Here is a 12,380-nt window from a genome sequence, read left to right as displayed (position 1 = left end):
TATTTTCTTTGTGATTATTTTATATAAACTATAGCTTCAAAAGAGACCGAATGCTACCTAGTTTGAATATTCATAATCCACTAGGATTAGTAGCAAACCATGTCCTCTTGTGGTGGCCAAAGTCAAACTGTCATACACTTCCTTATATTGTTTTAGACAAACTATGATAAACAAACCTTTCCATTTAGAAGCTATACACCAGAATAACCAAAAGCCGAGCAATAGGTAAACATTTGAAGAGCTAAGGAAACAGGTTTTATCCTCTAGAAGTTGTTTAAATACTTTATGAGCTACTTATGAATCACTACTAAGCTGGAGAATGGACTGGGACTTACTTAGTACTTAGGCGCTAAATTTTATTCCACACAGTTACTGACATCTAAGTTTAAATAAAAATAGAATTTTTGAGTATAGATAAAAAAATATTAAATTCCTACAGATAAGTCATAACAAATTATATAGTCAATTTTATCACTAAATGATCATCTCTCAGTAAATCCTTATAAAACTGGCATTATAGTGACTAGAAATCTGCAGATAAATTATATTCAAAAATTTTAAATGAAATAATATAAAAAACCTAAAATATATGCCTCTATTTTTCTATGACTTTAGTTAATTATATACCTCAATGTGCTATTTTCCGAAACAGAGATTGGGGAAAATGATAATAATTGCTCTTGATAGGATTAGTTACAGCAGTGGTTGACATACCAGTATGTATTTCCTGTATATTAATAGTAGGTGTTACAGTTAAGACCAAATTGCAGATAGATATGCATATTTTAGACCAGTGTTTTGTTTTGATTATTTTTTTGGAACATGGGCTTGAAGAAATTCTAAGAAACTCATCTACCTTGAATCTAAATCTACCTAGCTTACATATTCAATGATACACTTCCCAGGAGGGTAGGTAGCATTTTAGTTATGTTTTTAAATGGTGATGTTTACTCTATATGGATGTTCATCTCTAATATTTTTATGGCTTGAGTTTGTTTTCTTTTGGAATGAAATTTATAAAGTAGGGCTTAATAAAAGTAGAGTAAAAATGAACACTTCTAGGCCCAAGTATATAGTTCAAGCTGAACAACATGCTAGAGTATAGACAGAACTGCCAGTGCTTGCACTGTGTCTCTGGGTTTTTTTCAGATAACTAGAAAGTTTGGCATCAGAGCAAGAGCCACATGTTTCTCTGAAAATTTCCTACCCAGCCCCATTAATAGTAAATTTGAAAGATTTTATTTCATCACTGACCACCTAGTTACTTCAGGGTCTAACAAGTTTCCTACACCAATGTAAAAGACTAAGCATGTCACTAAAGTACAAAAATGAGGATAAGTCAGATTTCTTTTAAATAAATGGTAGAAAAGGGAGAAACATGTCAGGCTGAAAAAATGGCAGGGAGTCTGTCATGGCTGGACACTCATAGTCAGTGAGGACAAATGAAAATCCTTACACTAGAGTCTAGATCTTTCCTTTTCCAAAGTCTGTATTTACATTAACTTGTCTGTAGTCTTTCCATCCTATAAACTAAGGACAGAGATGAGTGAGTTTCTGTCTTAGCACAGCTAACATTAATAATGGGAACTACACTGACAACAAAGCCAAGAAGCACAGGTTTTTTGGTTTTGTTACCACAGCTAACTTGATTGAAGCTCTGTGAGGACAGTAAGTTTACCTTTATGGTAGCCTTCAGCCCTATATTATGTAAGCTAGTGAAATCTCTCAATTCAGGCCTCTCAGTTTGCCTCAGCAAAGGGAAATAGACCTTGATTACTTAACATCTTTCCCTGCATACAATCTCTTGAGAAATGCAATCAAATGTTTTATGGATCTAGGCCTTCAGGAAAACATTTTTATTGAGGAAATGTTATTAATACCTTCCTTAGTACTTCCCTTGGTGGTTCTTAAAAAAAACCCACTATTTGATTGCTAAGAATATTTGGCTACATATTGTTTCTAACTCCAGTCTTCAATAAAATACAGGAGGGAACAAATGTTCCTTAACAAGTTGTATATTGAGTAAATAAATGGACTCCTTTGTTAAAGAAACAATAAAAATCCCCTTGATTTTGCTCTGATATTAAAGCTTAAAATATCTCTAAGATAGGAAAATTATAATAAAGTTAAATAGTAAGCTAATCAGTTATGCAAGCTATCCCTTAGTTTATTTTAACTTAACCCTTGTGAATACTTCACACAAAAATACTTACACAAGAGCAAATGAACTATACAAACTAAATATCCAGCAGGAAAAACAAGTACAAATTAAGAGATGTATAAGTTGTTAAGTGGCTGATGAGGTTGTCTGCAGAATCAAAGAGATAACAAAAACCATCTTAGAATTGACAAAAGTATTCTAGCCATTCATTTAAACATAAAAGACATCAGCAACCTATAAAATGGTCAAATAGGTAACATGCAATAATTGGTACAATGACCAATAATATTTATTGAATTTTAAACTATTTACTGTTGTAAACATTTTAACAAAAGCATGAAACCTAAATACAGTCTTTGACAATTCCAATAAAATAAGTGGCATGTTTAAAAAATAATGCTGATGAGCAATAAATTCATCGGTTTTACATATTGTCTTTCAACAGTTCCAGAAAGAACAACACAGGATTTTTAAAAAGTATACAACAAAATTGTTCCTATTATAATGTCGAACTCTGGAAACTGTAAATACAAATAAATTCAGTGAACAGTCAAATGGTCATGTTCATAAGGAAGAAATTACAGTAAAAACTCTCTGCAATCCAGTTAAATTCTATTGTCAATAGGATGCGTTTCCTTGTCAGTTGATTTCATAGTTCCTTTTCCAAGAGACAGCAAAACTTTGGCAATTGGATATACTGAAAATATATTTTCATAGTTCAAGACACAGTCATAGCATTTTTGTTGTTAAGGGTACACCAAGGCTCAGAGTTTGGTAGAGATTCCATGTGGGAAAAGTGCACAATATTCTGCACAGATAGCTTACAAAGGTACTGGCAGTTATATCCAGCAGAATCTTGGGTTTTTGCTTGCATAGCTCACACATCACTGGAATGTGGAAAAGGTGTGCTATTTTTTTCTTCCTCTTTTCTTTTTTTTTTTCCTTTTTGGCAAGAGCAAAGGAGACATGGTGATGTGAATTACCACGTTGGGCATGCTGAATCCATGCAGACCACCAGGCTGCTACCTGACGTCATTGGTTTTTGTATACTGGTTTTGTTTTTGTTGAAGCAGTTCTGTTATTGCCAGAAGCTTTTTCAGTACATGCTAGACACAGGAGAAACAGTGGGGGGGAAAATCACTAAGCAATAAAGAGCCTAAAATTTTAATTTTAAGGATTTGATTAGTTTTGGTAAATGCTACATCAAAGCAATTGAATTCTTAAGGTACTGGGATTCTACTCAAGACATAAAACTGAGTTTTGATTACTTAAACTGAATATTTTTAGTTGTAACCAAAGATCTTACTACATTTTGTCATTATAAGCCATGGAAACCAAGTTAAACAATGGAGGCATTTTCCAGTTGTTCTCCAATTAGCTAGGGCTGCTTAGAGTCCAGACTCACAGTGCAGTCATAGCATTTCCTGCCTTCTGAAACCATGGGAGGAATTAATCAGACTTAGGATGTGTGTATGTTGACTTATACTGTCCTATGTGATTCCCTTTTCTCCCCATTTACCTCCCTTAGCTCAAGAAAGACTATCTCCAATGACTTTTCACTAAGTCAATTAAAAACTCTTTACAGTTCTGTTGTATAGCAAAAACCTAATGTCTTTTAAGGTGTGAGTTATGATCCACACCAACTTGAATCACTATAATAAAGTATCATCTATAGTCATTTTTCACATTTCTCATATAGCTCTGTGTTTCAAAAGTAATTTTTCTCACACACTCAGTATGAGAATAACTGAAAGAGTAACATGCCTTACTCCTAACTCACTTGCCATTTTTACATGTACCATTTATAAAGTATGAACATTGCCATTTTATAAAAACCTACCTGCTGTACACCACGCTCATTACTGAGTGTTCTCAGTTCATCTGAATGAGCTACACAAATCTCATGCAATGCTGCTAAGTCACGAGACAGGTCAGTTCTAGAATGCTCTGTAGTGTCCGGAAGTTCAGGTACATTCTTTAAGGGAATCATAAAACTGCATTTAGAAATAAAATTCCTTGTAATCTCTTCTAAAGTTATACTAACTAGGTATAAAACATTAATTTGTACAAAAATTTTTATTCAAGTAATTCTGCTAAACATGGGTTGTAGAACCTCTATTTACAGAGATGCCAGGTTCTACATTCTTCCATGAAATGACAATGTGAGAGCATATGCAAAATAATATTACAAATTAAAATTCCTAGACCGACCTAGACCAAAATACTCTTATCAAAATTAACCAACATCTAAAAAGGAACTAAAATATGAAAATATAGTAAAAATTTACTTTGTTTGCAATTTCTATAGCCTGTGCTCAAGATAATTTCTAAAATATGGGATTATTAGACATTAACGCGAATACTATATTACTGCATTAAATGCCTTGGAGTAAAATTTAACATGTGGTAGAATTAAGAATTGTAGTTATATGTGCTCCACTTTTTAATGATAATCTTGTTGCACATTTCTAAAAATTCAACATTTGAGTTTTTTATAGAAATAACTTACATTTGTTTTAATTAAATCACTTATTTTTACCAAGTTGATTTAATGAATAAACACTTGCCTCACAGAGCTTAGTATAGTAGAAAGGGGGGGGGGAAAAAAGCTCAGAGAAAACTAACCAACTTTATTTAATTTTTATTAGAAATACTCCTAATAGAAGCTTTGCAGATGCTCACATAAAAGTTTCTATTAAATATAGAGCTTATGCTGTTGGGCTTCCTCCTAACCCCATTTGTTTGCCAAAGTGGATTTTTGACATTTGTTTTAAAATGAATTACTGAGTTGGAATATACTGCTACAAGTGAATCTCCTATATGTTTGATGACAAACTTGGCTCAACTCACACATGCATGCTAACTTCAGCTTTTTATCATTGTACACATACCTCATTATGAATATATTTACTTAAAAATCCCTTCAGTGTTAGAAATGTATATGAGGTAAAAAATTTAACTTTAATATTTAGGGTCTCAGAAATTATTAATATATTCTTCAATTTTATATCAGTTTAATTCATAAAAGGTCAAGTGAGGCATAAAAAATATACTATCTCATCTAGTTCTAACTTTATTACCAATATATATGGCTTCAAATCTTATTTCAGCTACAACTTAAATCCAACAATAGCTAAAAGGTATGAATGAAGACAGTTTGGAAGATGATTGGTTGAAAGCCACAATTATGTATGCTTGACATAATCAAGAATAAGTGAAAATCATTTTGGAGAGAAAAGATTTTATTTTGAAATCTAAAGGTTATTACTTGTATGACTAACTTCATTCTAAAGAAATTGAAAATTATATACATACCCCAAGTTCATCTAAAAACATGATCATGCGATGTTTATTACTTTTTATGAATGGATTGACACCTTCCATATAAGGCTCCTAAAAAATTAAGAACATCTATAAGGCTCCTAAAAAAGTAAAAACTTAAATCTCATATACCTTAAAACAACTGTTTTACAACAAAAACTATACATGTTACAAGAATTGGTATTTACTCATGCAAAATTTTCCTTCTAATATAAAGTTTTGTGGAGGTATTTAATAAAAAGATTTAAAATTAAATTATAAATTAAAAATCATTAAACATATAAGCTTGGCAGACACAAATTGTTTATATGTAGATCTATAATTAGCTGATAAATTAATGACGAATCCAACATATTATAGGAATTAAAATACAGTCAAACCAAAAACTCCCTATGAGTGCAAATTATGCTTTGGGTTTTAGGAAATCGCAAATAATAACCCATAAATGTAAACTACTTAAGCTAAAATCCTAACCCACTATAATTTATAATTTCTAGTTAGTAAAGTATCAACAACAAGCTTCAAATGGGATAACCTTCAATTGGAAATCCCAAAGATTTAGACATGGAATCTGGAAGAACAATAATGAAGCAAAGTAAAACCCCTAACAGATGGACAGAGGTAAGGATCTGAGGACTGCAGAGGTGCCTCTGCATTAAGAGCACTTGCAGAGGAGAACCAGGGTTTACTTGCCAGCACTCACAGGATGACTTACAACTGTTATGTTCCTGAGAAGCTGGTGTCCTCTTCTGGCCTACGTAGGCACAAGGAACATACCAGTGCACTTAACGTGCATGCAGGCAAAATACTCATACACATAGAAGTAAACAAATCTTGGAAAAAAAGAAAAATGAATCTGGCAAGAAATAATAGCCAATAGTGATTCCACTATTGGAATCACTACACAATCACTACACTATACACAAAAGTGTAAAATTTGACAAAAGCCTGAAATGTGTATTTAATTATTAATCATACCCCAAAGTTTAGGACAAGTCTGAAAGGAAGTATAAAGAATACCTGTCATATCTGAAAGTCAGTTAAAGGACTGCATACTGACTAGTGATATGCATATACTTGTGAATTTGTGAAGAAATCTGTCTTATACTAAGTCACAAAAGTATCTGATGATAATGATGTAACTGTATCATTACAATCATGTTTTGAAGATCTGGTGTATAATCATTGTAAATTTAAATTTCTATTTAAATGTGATTAATCAATTTAAGTATTAACATATTTTTACCTTAGCTCCAAATTCCACAAGATTTGCTAAATTCTGCACAGATTTAGCCACTAATGTCAGTGTTCTTGCAGCAATCGGAGATGGGGAATCTAGAAGAAAATTGGGTACAGCCAATGATGCCAACTCCAGAGGTTACCTTTAGATAAATGGTTAACCACTTAGCACTTTTAATATTTCTGTAGTGTTAATACTAACAATCCTTTATTCAGAATATATTCAGAATAATCCTTGAAAATGTATGACTTAATTCTAAAGAACTTGAATTAAAAGTGTAAAATTGAACACAGTTATCAGTGCTTCTTGTTTTGTAAAAAGAAAACTACAAACTTTGAGTAATTCCCCCCCTGGCTGATATTTCAGAATACTTCAAAAAGTTGCTTTATTGCTCAGAAGATTGTCACTCTACAAACCTTTCAGACAATGCCTGAAGCTAATTTCAACCTATATAGGTGAGCATTTTGCAATCTTAGCAATTCCCTGTTCGCAACATTGTTTGCAAGCTACTAGTTCTCTTTAAAGTTTTTGAGTTCACGAAAAACGTCTCTATAGAACATTGAATTTCTAATCTCATGGCTATTTTCTTACCTGAGTTTTATCAGATACAAAGGGTTGAACCCAGGGATTTATATATACTCTGCTAGTTGCTAGTGTTCCATCAACTTAATTACATTCACAGCCAGCAGCTATTATATTTTGACTTACTGTTTTGGATTATATTATAAGATGTAACTCAAGATTAAAGTGGCAGTTTAAAGCCAATGTTTAGGTAGAGCTCTCAAAAATTTCTAAACCTTTTAATTTTTAAAAAGTTGTGTGTATTTTGGTGTGGATATGTACAAATGAGTGCAGCTACCCACAGAAGCAAGACCAGAGTCCCTTGGAGCTGGAGTCATAAGTGGTTGTGAGCTATTTGACATGGGTGTTTGGAAGTAAATTCAGGTCCTCTGTAAGAGCAGTATATGCTCTTAAACTCTAATCCCTGGTACCAGCCCCAGGCTTTTATTATTGCTTTGTTTTGTTTTGTTTTATCAGATATATTCTTTATTTACATTTCAAATGTCCCCTTTCCTGATTCCCCTTCCCCGAAAATCCATCATCCCCACAGCTGACCTCTGACCCCTACACATGCTTCATAGCAAGCACATGTCCACACACATACATGTGCTCAAGTGAATAAAATGTAGACTTTTTAAAATAAAAAAGTGAGTCACAGGAACAGAAAAATCTAACAGATACTAAAAAATGAGGCAAGGAATAGTGTTTTATTTGTATCGTAAAAGTTTTTTTAATTTGATTTAAAAGGCAAGTTTTTTACCAAATATTATGAAAATGCTGATTTTTTCTCATTTGAAAATATATTAAAAGGTAATTACCTGAGATGATATTAAACATCCGTGGATTCAGGATAGCAGGGCAGATAAGCCGAAGAAAAACAAAACCACTAATTGGAAGGAAAAAACTTTTTTTAGGAAACTATGTTTAAATTATAAACAAAAAACTTAAACTTAGATCCATAGCTTTTTCTCTCAACATAGGAAAGCCTAAATAAAGTTATTAAACATATAAAGCAAACTTACAGACTGTCTTTGAAAAATTTGCACTTAAATCTCTTACCTGTTTAGAGTAGATTAGTAATTTTGTAGTAGATTTGTTTTTTACTAGAGGAAGCAGTGCATTAAAAACATTGAAATTTGCTGGAAGATTATGAAGATTCAAATAAATCTTTTATAGATACATAGTTCTGTAAAGGTCCAAATCATCTACTCTCTTGCTTTTAAAGTTTATTTAAATAAAAAAATCCACGAGAGTAAATTAAGTTGCTTATATCAATACTGCTGACAAGTTATATAAACATTGGAATATACTGTCATTATAAGTGACACCTGGACAAATGAAATCTATTCAATAAACACTGAAAGTTTTTCAATGATACAAATTCTAAAGTTTTCTTTAAAAGTTGTTCAATTTCAAAATAACAGAACTTAACATGACATATGAACTTTACATGACAGCTGCTAAGTTGACATCAGTTTTACTTTGAGAACTGCAGTTAATGTAAGCTTCTGTAGATACCTCACTGTTTCCTCAGTCAGCAATACATGTTGTCATATAAGATCAATTTTTACTTCTTAAAGAATACATGGTAATAATTAACCTTGGCAAGCATTATTCCCCATAGTTTTTGAATTCCTTCTACAGACTACTTACAACAATTAATAACTTCACATTTTGATCCCCACCCCGCCCCCTTAATAAAGGTTCCTGAATAAGGTTTTCTGAAAACATTTTGATACTTAAGTAGGGTCTGGGAACTAGAAACCTGAATCTCAGTGAAAAAATATTTTTAAATTTTTAAGGTGATTTTTAAATTGAATAATACATGGATACTACACAATTTAAAAGATGATTAGGAAGAGAAATCACCTTAGGCAGCACAAGCACACTGTCATTATTAATCCATCCTGAGGACTCCCTGTGGTATTAATTTAACAGTTATACATATTTAAAGCATGTAATGTGCAGAACAGTTTATTGTATATCACACACAGCTGCTGAAAGAGTGTGCTTTTCATTCTTCATTCCTACAATCCTTTAGTATGTCTTGGCACAGCTAACTGACAGGTTTTTCAGCTGTCTTTTTCAGTGGTAGGAATCAAATTCAGGACCTCTTTAGTGTTAAGCTAGTGCTCTACCAGTGAGCCATGCCCTTAGGCCACTATTAGAAATTCTGTCTCTGAGAAAAGTACAATTCTCTTTACAAAATTTACATTAGAAACATATCTTTAAAACGCTTACATTTTTACATGTACTATTTTCCATTACTGGAAAACTGCTGTATTTGATGTATTTCCACTAAGTTTTTAGTCACTGTGTACTAGCTGAGATATGCTTCCCAAAATATCTGAACAATATTAAGATTTTAGATGGTTTTAGAAATTAACAGTTTATAACTTAAGCAAACAGATTAACCTCTCTAAATCTGCTTGCTTCCTCACTGCATAATGATAATGCTAGCTGTGAAAGCAGTTCTTTTTCTTTTTTTTTTTTCCCCCCTTCTGTTTTTTCTCTAGAATGGGTTTCTCTGTGTAGTCCTGGCTGTCCTGAAACTCATTTCGGAGACCAGGCTGGCCTCGAACTCAGAAATCCGCCTGCCTCTGCCTCCCAAGTGCTAGGGTTCTTAATGTACTATGACCAGACTGAATCAAAGCTTCAGAATTACAGGGTATGGCTGGAGATTAGCCTGGAATCCTAGATGCTACAAACTAATTAAAATCCAGATGGTTCAATTACTGTATTTCTCCAAGCAACAAGTTTTATATTTCTGCCTACATAATACAAATCAGTGTGTGTTCTATACAATGTCTATGACAAATGAAGAAGTGACTCTTACCTAACAACTCTTGTTCTCATGGTGTTATTTGTAGGCCACTTATGTTGAACTGATTTCTGTAAACACCCATAAATATATCTCAGTGTCCTGCCAAAACAACATAAATGTCTCAATACAGAAAGTAAACATCATAATGATAATCTTAGTAGCAGCCAAAATTTTAATTTACCCAAACTGTATACCATATTTTAATGTATTTGGCTTTCTCATCTAAAAAAGGTTTGTCAAAAGTAATGAGAAAACACATTCAATAGTGGATGTAGAAACATATCCAGTATGCTTAGCTCAATGAATTGTAAATTCTGTGTTAATGAAAAGTATGAAGTAAGTTATTAGAAATGGGAATATACTCTTCCATCTAAACGAGTTTTCTCACACTAACTTATTCAGACATTAATACTGTTATCTTCTGTACATTTTAAACTTTTCTGTTTACTGGAAATCTAATGCTACGCAAGAAATTTCCAGATACCGTCCTCAGATTTGAGGCATGTCAATCACTCCCTAAGCTAACGTATAAGCAGACTTACTTGGTCCACAAAAACATGTATTTTGTAAATACATGTGTTTAGGCTGGCCTAAATTCGTGCTCTTCTTGCCTTAACCTCTCCAATACTGAGATTACAAGCATGTGCCACAACGTTTGTAGTTTTGTCTAGCTTTTTTAACAGTTATTTCATTCTTTTACTTTCTTTTCCTTAAACATAACCCATCTTTTAAGGACTGAAAGTCTGAGTATAATGCCAAGATAATAGAAATCATTCATTAAAAGACAAAATGAAAATCTGACAACTTACGGTGGAAGTATTTCTGAAGCCATGAATATTTTCTCCACAAGCTCTGAAAGTATGCTCAATAGGTGTGCTAAATTAGTGTTCACATCTTCATTTTTTTCTAACTTTGATGGACTTAACTAAGAGAAATACAAATTTATATTTGTGATGACTGAATTTCGAATAAATTGTGGTAAATGAGCAGTTGTTTTCAAAGCTTTTTTTACCTGTTCCACATATACAAATGCAGTAAGTTTGCTAAAATTCATTCTCAGTTTCTCAAACTACTCAGTTCTATTTATCTGAGAAAAAAAGCTGTTTTTAGTGAGGTTCAACGTAGTGGCTAAGGAAAATAATCAAAATATATTAAGTAGAATCACGACCCTTCGCAGAATTTTTTAAGTACACCCCTCCTCCCCACCATCCAACTGTTCTGGTCTAAATTCATCTACAAATCTGAAAGGCTATGACAACTGTCATAGTCAGGGTGATTGTGGGATTACCCTCAACTTAAATCACTCGTTTTGTTGTGGCAAAATTAACATTTTACATCTCCAAGTGTTAAAAAGTATTTCCTTATTTTACTGACACTATATCAAGCCTAAAAATTTATACTATCTTTCTTCGAAATTGCTCTGTAGCATTCATGAAGTAGAATAGTCCTGTAAGAGTGATTCTACTCATAATGGTATGGGTTGCCTGTAAACTGACAGTGGAGCCTTAATCATCTTTAAAAGATTATTTCATTTTAACTTCTTTTAATCCCCATCTTCCATAAAATAACCCAGAAATCCCTCTAATCATAAGATGTTATATAACATATTACTCAAGGTAAGCAGGCCTGCAGTTTGACTTTGGCTGCTGACATGGCGCTATCCACATGGGAAAGTCCACATCTGACTTCACAACATGGGCAAATCCCAACACAAGCCTCTAAGAACTCATGTAAATTAACTTAAGTCATAAGACTTATCCATCCCCAGAATACTTTATTGTATATATGAAATCATCCAAACTTTTTAAAATATTTTTTTCAATAACAGATACTCAACATGTACAACAAAAGTCCCTAGAAAAGTGTTCAATTTATGTTATATACATTCTCTTCAAGTATTGTCATATAATAAGAGAAATGCTTTATATGTGCTCAAGGAGAGGAGGAATATAAATATATTAGAGAGCATGACTGTACTGATAAATTTCAGAAATGATATACTTTCCTAAAGACACTTCTTAAAAGTTCTCATTGAAATATGCTATTTGCTGCAAACATTAAACTATAAATTCTTACCTCACATGATTGCTTGCTTTCCATAATCTTTAAAATGGAGTCTTTCAAAGCATGATGAACAAACTGTGTGGCAGTGGCTTTCATATACTGCTCCATCAAGGTACTTGCAAGTGTTGTAGCTCGAAAGAGGGTAGTGGCTTCATCTATACAAAAATGGATGTTTCATTGTATTTACAGAACTGTACTAATATAACTAA

At 32.6% G+C, this 12,380-nt stretch overlaps 1 protein-coding gene across 1 annotated transcript in view; it reads right to left on the bottom strand.

Moving 5' to 3' along the window:
- Nucleotides 1-3,059: 3,059 nt before the first annotated feature.
- Nucleotides 3,060-12,380, bottom strand: part of Rasa1 (RAS p21 protein activator 1) — a 63,455-nt gene continuing 54,134 nt past the window's right edge. Inside the window, exons 18-25 of the mRNA XM_052160045.1 lie at nt 12,184-12,326; nt 10,917-11,032; nt 10,120-10,206; nt 8,102-8,169; nt 6,729-6,817; nt 5,477-5,554; nt 4,002-4,136; nt 3,060-3,267 (exon numbers count right to left, since the gene is read on the bottom strand). Coding sequence (XP_052016005.1) covers nt 3,184-3,267; nt 4,002-4,136; nt 5,477-5,554; nt 6,729-6,817; nt 8,102-8,169; nt 10,120-10,206; nt 10,917-11,032; nt 12,184-12,326 — 800 coding nt within the window. The 3' untranslated portion in view covers nt 3,060-3,183. The remainder of the gene's footprint in view (nt 3,268-4,001; nt 4,137-5,476; nt 5,555-6,728; nt 6,818-8,101; nt 8,170-10,119; nt 10,207-10,916; nt 11,033-12,183; nt 12,327-12,380) is intronic.

Source organism: Apodemus sylvaticus, chromosome 16 (assembly GCF_947179515.1).
Source record: "Apodemus sylvaticus chromosome 16, mApoSyl1.1, whole genome shotgun sequence".
Classification (NCBI taxonomy): Eukaryota; Metazoa; Chordata; class Mammalia; order Rodentia; family Muridae; genus Apodemus; species Apodemus sylvaticus.
The sequence above is the reverse complement of the archived record's forward strand: the minus strand, read 5'-3'. Positions and strand labels throughout refer to the sequence as shown.